The 8,661-nt window shown below is 43.5% G+C and overlaps 1 protein-coding gene across 1 annotated transcript; it reads left to right on the forward strand.

The window, feature by feature from the left end:
• Positions 1-5,987: 5,987 nt before the first annotated feature.
• Positions 5,988-8,248, forward strand: LOC140457955 (protein BTG1-like). The gene is made up of 2 exons (XM_072551824.1): positions 5,988-6,461; positions 6,943-8,248. Exons 1-2 carry the CDS (start codon positions 6,317-6,319, stop codon positions 7,347-7,349), a joined length of 552 nt encoding a protein of 183 aa, XP_072407925.1. The 5' UTR covers positions 5,988-6,316; the 3' UTR covers positions 7,350-8,248.
• Positions 8,249-8,661: the final 413 nt, after the last annotated feature.

The raw sequence follows: 8,661 nt of genomic DNA on the forward strand, positions 1-8,661 counted from the left end.
AAGTCCTTTGTGCACCTATTCCATTGCTTCTATGTCCTATTTATAATTTGGAGACTCTACCAAAGATTCACCATAGGTTCAACATAAATTGTCCTTTTTCAATTCTAAAAACAAACCTTAGTGCATTTTATATTGTAATTATGCTGTGTGGCTCTTTTTGTGATTTATGTGTTGTAGTGTTTGGCTTCTAGTTATACTCATAGAACAGTTACATACAAGAGGCCACTTGGCTCTTTGAACCCATTCTGGATTAGTGGTGCTGGAAGAGCACAGCAGTTCAGGCAGCATCCAAGGAGCAGCAAAATCGACGTTTCGGGCACCACTAATCCAGAATCTGGTTTCCAGCATCTGCAGTCATTGTTTTTACTTCTTTGAACCCATGCCAGCTTTCTGCAGGAACATTTTAGCTTGTCCCACCCCATCATTCTAGATGAAAGAATACAATTAGACCATTCAGCCCAATGAGTCTGCTCCACCCTTCAATGAGATGATGGCTGATTTGATCACCCTCAACTCCACTCTGGTGCCTTTCCTCCATAACCCTTGATTGTCTTACTAATTAAGAATCTGTTTGTCTCGGCCTTGAATATGCTTAACAATTCATCCTCTACAGTCCTCTGCAGTAAAGATTTCACAGATTAACTGCCATCTGAGAGGAAACAAATCCTCATCCCTGTTTTAAATGGGCAATTCCTCACTCTAACATTATGCTGTCCAGTCCTAGACTCTCCTAGAAGGGGAAGAAGTCTTCCTTGCATCTACCCTGTTAAGTCCTGCAAGAATCTTGTATGTTTTAATAAATCTCCTCTCTTTCTTCAAAACGTGAATGTGTACAGCCCAATTTACTCAATCTCTCCTCATAAGACAGTCTCACCACCTGGGATCAGCCTAGTTAACTTTCTCGGAACTGCATCCAATGCCACTATAGTTTCCTTAGACAAGAAGACCAAAGCTAGTGTTCTAGGTCATAGAGTCAGACAGTATTATATCATAGAAAAAGACCCTTCGGTACAATTCATTCATGCCGATCAGATATCATAAACTGAACTAATCCCATTTGCCAGCATTTGGCACATATCTCTCTAAATCCTTCCTATTCATGTATGCATCTAGATGCTTCTTAAATGTTGTAATTGTACCAGCCTCCAACACTTTCCCTGGCAGCTCATTCCAAACATGCACCACCCTCTGTGTGAAAACGTTGCCCCTTAGGTCCCTTTTAAATCTTTCCCTTCTCACCCTAAACCTATGCCCTCTCGTTCTGGACTCTCCCACCTCAGGGAAGAGATCTTGTCCATGCCCCTCATGATTTTATAATCCTCCAAGAGATCACCCCATGGCCTCCAATGCTCCAGGGAAAAATGCCCCAGCTTTTGAGCCTCACCCTAGAGCTGAAACCCTCCAATCCCAGCAACATCCTTGTAAATCTTTTCTGAACCCTTTCAAGTCTAACAACATCTTTCCTATAGCGGGGGGAGACCAGAATTGAATGCAGTATTATAAAAGCCTGTACAATATGATGTTCTAATTCCTAGACTCAATGCACTGAACTCAATGAAAGCAAGTGTGCCTTCTTCACCACCCTACCTACCTGCAATTCCACTTTAAAGGAACTATGCATCTGCAACCCGTGGTTTGCAATATTCCCCATGGCCCTACCATTAACTATATAATTCTTGCCCTGATTTGCCTTACCAAAATGCAACATCTCACATTTACCTAAATCAAACCCCATCTGCTGCACCTTGGCCCACTGGCCCATCAGATCAAGGTCTCGTTGTACTCTGAGATAAACCTCTTCACTGTCCACTACACCACTACTTTGGTGACATCTGCAAACTTACTAACCATGCCTCCTGGAATCATATTCAAAACAGTTTTACAAATGACAAAAAGCAGTGAACCCAGCACCAAACCTATGAGCACACCGCTGATCACAAGCCTCCAGTCTGAGAAACAACCCTCTACCACCACTCTCTGTCTTCTACCTTCAATCCAATGGCTTGTTGTCTGACGAGTGCCTTGTATACAGAAGGATGTTATTGTATACTGTAATTGTAGAATAATCAATTCCCTTTTGCAAACGACTGTTGAATCTGCTGTCACTGCTTCCACAGACAAAGCTTTCCAGCTCCCAATCAGTTTCTGGATAAGTTTTGTTCGTGTTATTGTTAGTTCTTTAGTCAATTACCTTAAATTGGTCCTGCCCTTTCTATCAGAAAAATAATTTCCCTTTATTGCTCCTGCTTAACCTTTGATTCAAACGCTCATGATTTTGGACACTTCATTCTCTTCTCTGAAGACAGCAGCCCAAGTCTTTACCATCTATCTCAATAAGTGAAATACCTCATCCCTGAAACCATTGTCATCAATCTTCTTACAAACTTTCTAATGGCTTCATATTCTTCCTGAAGTGTACTGACCTACCTTATTCTCTGCTTTGTCCCTGCCTGCCATGACTGTTTGACTCCTTTCTTTTCTCAACTGTACCAGTCTCAGATTGACCTCTTTCCTCACTATCTCCCTGGGTCCCACCACTTTAATAGTTTAAATCCTCCTGAGCAACTCTAGCAAATCTCCCTGCCAGTATTTTAGTCCCTTTCCAATTCTGGTGCAATCCATCCTTCTTGTACAGGTCATTTCTACCCCAGGAGAGATTCCAGTGATTTAAAAATGTGAATCCTTCTCCCATACACCAGCTCCTCAGCCACAAATTCATCTGCTCTATCCTCCTATTCCTACCTTCACAAGCACGCAGCACCGGGGTTATCCAGATATTACTACTTTCGAGGATCTCCTTTTTAAATTCCTGCCTAACTCTCTACATTCTCCCTTCAGGATCTCATCCTTTCCCTTTCCTGTGTCATTGGTTCCAATGTGTACAATGACCTCCAGCTGGTCCCTCTCCCCCTTGAGAACATTCTGCACCCTCTCTGAGACACGCTTGATCCTGGCACCAGGGAATCAACATACTATTCTGATTATTCACTGATAGCCATGGAAATGTCTGTCTGTGCCTCGGACTAGTGAGTTCCCCTAGCACAATTGATCTCCTGGAACCTGACGTACCCCTCATTGCATTAGAGCCAGTCTCAATACTAGAGACTTGGCTGTTCGTGCTACATTTCCCTGAGAATTCATCACCCTTACATCTTCCAAAACAGCATACTTGTTTGATGGGGGATAGCCACAGAAGGCTCCTGCACTACCTCTCTTACCTTTCTTGGAGTTAACTCATCAAAGTGACTGTATCTGCAACTTTTCTCCCTTCCTATAATTACCATCCATCACACTCCCTTGCTCTTGTAAATTCCTCATTGCCATTAACTGTCTCTCCAACTGATCCATTCAATATGTTAGGATTGATATGATAGGATATGATAGGAGCCCTTCCTGAAGAAGGGCTCATGTCCGAGGTGTCGATTCTCCTGCTCCTTGGATGCTGCCTGACCTGCTGTGCTTTTCCAGCAACACATTTTCAGCTCGAATATGATAGGATTCACAACCAATAGCATTTATTGCAGATATAATCCTCAGTAACTCGTAAACTCTCCCTCAACTCCCACATCTGACAAGAAGAGCATATCGCTCTACTAAAGGCCATTTTTGCTTCTTTCAATCCACAGGCCCAGAAAATAGCACGGTCTTATTCCTCTACAAAACACTTCTCCAGGCTAACTTAATACTCACCTCTCTCAAACAGGTTCCTCCAAAATTAGTTGTGAATTTCACTGTTTGTTAATTTTCCTAGACGCACTCCGAGTCCAGTGATACATGAATTAAACCAGCAAATTCAGTAACTGCACAGGTTCACTGCTGTGTAAGGGGGCAGTGCATTAATCTCCACTCAGAGAGGCAAGGATTAATCAAGGATAGTTAGCACAGGTTTGTACGGGTGAGATCATGTCAAACACATTTGATTGATTTTTTTTCAGGAGGTGACTAGGTGTATAGATTCATTGCTGTAGTCAACACATGGACTTCAGTAGAACTTTTGACAAGATCTCATTGGCAGACTAGTTAAGAAGCTAACAGCTCAGAGGATCCTGGGGAATTTAGCAAACTGGAACAAAAATTGGCTTAGTGGCAGAAAGCAGAGGGTGATGGTCAAAGGGTATACCACTGGTTTGGTACTGTGTACATTAATGATCTAGACATGAATGTATGATCAGTAAGTTTGTAGAAAACAGGTGGTATGATAAATTGTGAGAAGGAATGCCTTAGATTACATAAAGATATAGTCGGACTAATCAGTTGGGTTGATGACTGGTAAATGGAATTTAATCCTGAAAAGTGTGAGCTGATGCATTAGAGGGATCTTGGTGTGCATATCTATTGATCCTTGAATGTAGCAGGACAGGTAGTAAGAAGGTATATGGCAACTTGCCTTTATGAGTCAAGGCATTGAACACAACAGTAAGTGGGTTAGTTAAAAAATATTAGTTAAGTCACAGTAGGAGAACGGTGTTCTGATTGCCACATTATAGAAAGGCTGGGGTGGTTTTCTGTAGGGTGGCACGGTAGCCCAATGGTTACCACTGCTGCCTCACAGCATCAGGAATCCAGGTTTGATTCCAGCTTTGGGCGACTGTGCAGTTTGCACATTCTCCCTGTGTCTTTGTGGGTTGCCTCTGGGTGCTCTGGTTTCCTCCCACTGTCCAAACATATGCAGGTTAGGTGGACTGACCATGCTAAATTGCCCTTAGTGTCCAAGGATGTGCAAACTAAGTAGATTACCCATGGGAAATGCAAGGTAATAGTGTTAGGATGGGGATTGGGACTGGGTGCTGTATTGTTCGGAAGGTTGGTGTGGACTCAATGGCCAAATGGCCTGCTTCCATGCTGTAGGGATTCTATGATTCTTACAGCAGAAAAGGCTGAGGTGGTGCTGATTGATGTGTAAAAAGTTCTGAAGGGAGTAGACAGCTGAAATATTTCCCCTTAGCAGAGGGATCAATAACCATGGTTGTGCAGTTTTAGAGTGGATTTGAGAAAATTGCTTAAATCTAAAGGGTCGTGGGTATCTGGACTATCTGCCAGGGTGTTTAAAGTGGGAAGATTTGGACACAATTGTCTGAAGGTACCCTTTTTGTACTGTTAAAACTCTGACGTTGAGAAGTGTTATGAATGCACCTTCAGGGTAAGTGGAACTTCAACCCAAATAACAGCAAAATATTGTGGATGCTGAAAATCTGAAAAAAATTGTTGGAAAAATTCAGCAGATCTAGCAGCATCTGTGAACAGACAGAGTTAATGGTTCAAGTCCAGTATGATTCATCTTCAGAGGTAACATTGTTGGAAAATGGTTTTTGTTTACCTTGCAAGAGGTGGAAAAGGTGAAAAGGCAGCAAAAGGTGTAGATGCCCAGTACAAAATGCAGACGCATTGCTAACAGTGGTGGAAGAGAAAAAGAGATGTAAAATATGTGGAAATCAAGGTGTGAAAGAAAGAGAATATGTCCTCACTACAGAAAGCAAACAGGGAGAACTAGACGTACTAGTCCAGAGATAGGGACACTACCGCTTTGTCAGATACCTTTACATTTGGATTCTTAAGGACCGATTTAATGCAAAACCTATTATTGTGCAAAACTCCACACAGAGAATTAGTTCAAAGATGTTGTTACACACCTCTGGGGTAGGTAGGGTTTGAACTAATACCTCCTGGCCCAGAGACAGGGATATTACTACGATAGCAGAAATCTTAAACTTACAGTGAGACTCTTAAAAGAGTTGATTTGATTAGTGAAGCTGGTGATTGCGTGGAATTTCAGACACAAACATTAAACAACACATCCCAAACAGCTCCACGTTACCATCAAAGCCGCAGGAACCACGCGACCTCCAGTCGCACCAATCCACGGCCGACGGCCTGGGAATTACGTCACCCACATCGCTCCCGGTGGTGACATCATCCAACATCCGGTCCAACCCCTCGATGTCCTGACGTCACTTCCTACCTGCCCCTGCCTTAAATAGCAGCTCCGTGCACTAGTCCGTCCCGTTCGGTGGCAGACCCGCACTGTGTGCATCATGTCACAGAAGTGTGACCCTCAGCTACAACGCTGATTCATCGCACGTATAAAGATTTACATTATTTCGCCTCATACAGCACCCAAAAAAACAAAACTTTTACTTTCCTTCCCTTTGGCTTTTTTCTTTTTTTTTCCCCTCAACCCACCGCTCCAAAAAAAAATTCCAAAGAAAAGAGGGAGTTGCTGGTACGACAGAGAGGAGAGCGAGGAAAATAAAATCAGAAATAAATTTTGATCGAAAAATTTTAAAAAAAAAACTTCCGCGGGGAAACATTTCCTCCAATGTACGTTTTGGGTACCTGGGCCGAGATGAAGCCAGAGATCAGCGCAGCGGTGGGATTTATTTGTAAGCTCCTCCAGACAAAGGCGACAGTGGACGAGCGGCAGTTACAGACTTTCTGTCAGTCTCTGCAGGAGCTGCTGGCGGGTAAGTGGCGACGGCCTCCGGACTCCCCCCTCAAACCGCTTCCCCTCCCCCCACCACCCTCCGAACAACAAAAAAATGGAACGTTGGCCCGGGAGCTCGCGCCGCTTTCCAACCGTCACCCCCCCCCCCCCCCCCAATCTCCTCCATTGTCCCGGTGCGCGAGCGCACGCGGCAGCTTCAGGCGCTGCTTCCTCCCTCGGGTGTGAACTCCTTTGGTCGATCTTACATCAACCGCCACCCGGTCCACGGTATCTCTTTTCTTCCATTTGCGATACGCACTCGATGCAAAATGCCCTTTTTGGATGCGTTTAACCGCATTTAAAACAAACTTGGTAGAGAGAGCGCTTCAACGAATTGCGAACTCTCAAACTTTTGGTTCTCCCCCCCCCCCCCCCCCCATTCTCTTATTCTTTCATGGATTCATCTGACGCAGTGCTTTTATTTTTATTTTTTTATATATATATTTCCCTGCTTCCAACAGAGCACTATCAGCACCACTGGTTCCCTGACAAACCGTGCAAAGGCTCCGGGTACCGGTGTATCCGGATCAACCACAAAATGGACCCCATCATCTGGAAGGCGGCGAACCGGATCGGACTGAGCGACCAGCAGGTCTTCCAGCTGCTGCCGAGCGAGCTCACCCTCTGGGTCGACCCTTACGAGGTGTCGTACCGGATCGGCGAGGACGGCTCGATCTGCGTGCTGTACGAGGCTCGCCCCGGGGGCCACGGCCACCGCCGCCATCACCATCATCACCACCACCACCGCCTCGGCGTCGGCTCCCCCCCTCTGCCCTCCTTGGACGGCAGTCGGATCAGCTGCAAGGACGAGCTGCTGCTGGGCCGGACCAGTCCTTCCAAAAACTACATGATGACCGTGTCCAGCTAGTGGCAAAAAAAAAGGGGAATTTATATTAAAAAAAACACTTTCAAACTCCCACACCCCCTCTCTTTCTCTTCTCCCTTCCAAAAAAAAATTCAAAAATCTGCACTGGAAAGATTGTGTAGTGGGGCGGGGGGGCGGTGGGTAGGTGTTGTTTTGGATGGATGGGGTGGGAGGGTGGAAAAGAAAGGAAGGCGCCTTTATTATTTGGGACCCACACTGGGCTTTGTTTAGGGTCGGTTATCTCTCTCAAATGTTAAGGAAGAGAGTAGTGTAGCTCTCACACAGGCTGTGTGGCATTCAGGGAAAAACAGTCACATCTCAAATATTTCCAGCAATGTACCAAATCCAAACCAAAATTATATATTTTATATCTATATATAGGGATATTTCTGTATGGGGAAGCGAAAACTGCCAGCTGTTTATCGCCTTTTACATATTCCTCAAAACAGTATTTTGACATTTGACAATTTGTCTTTTATATTTAAAAAAAGTAAAATTAAGGATATGGTGATATGTCTATGAACTGGGTTTAAACAGCCTTTGTAGAGCTACAAGCACACTGCTCTTTAACATTTGACTAACCTACTTTGAAATAGCTATATCTGTACATTGCTAGCCTAGGGTTTTTCTAAAGTGCCGTCTTTCATTTTTAGCACTGTTCAGTGAAGTGGATGCGGACTGTAGTTTCTCCTCTACCGTGATCAGGTAGCTTCACAAATGTTTGATTTGTGAATTCTGTTGACCATCTCTTGCTATTTGATAAATTATGAACTGCTGTAAATTTGTACAGTTCATGTATATTGATTGTGGCAAAAATTGTACAGATTTCTATTTTGGAAGAGAAATTTTCTTCTCAATTATAATAAAACATTTCCTATCTTGCCATTTTAACAAGGACAAAAGTTGCCTTCCGTGTTTGGTTTTGGTTGGGGAATGTTTCCAATTCCTTTGTCTAGTTGCACAAGTATTCAGTATTGAAATTCTAAAAATTGATCTTAAAAGAGGAAGCATAAAGTTAGTCTAAATGTCTGAACACAAATCTACAACCAATTCAGTGTTTTGAAACAATGTGTGGAAATTACAGAACCTTTGCAGCCGCAGTCAGTTAAAATATCTGTAGAGTGCTTGAGACTTGACTATGTCAAGATGTACAGGTACACAGATTGGCCAAAATACATTTTGAATGAGGAAAAAAAATTAAAAATAATGAAAGAGTTCATCTTTTTGGGATTTTAGTTGTGTTTTCCCCCTGCCCATACCACAAAATCTTCAGAATATGACCAGACAAGTCCCAATGAGCTTCTGATTGATTGCT

This window comes from Chiloscyllium punctatum, chromosome 32, assembly GCF_047496795.1.
Source record: "Chiloscyllium punctatum isolate Juve2018m chromosome 32, sChiPun1.3, whole genome shotgun sequence".
Classification (NCBI taxonomy): domain Eukaryota; kingdom Metazoa; phylum Chordata; class Chondrichthyes; order Orectolobiformes; family Hemiscylliidae; genus Chiloscyllium; species Chiloscyllium punctatum.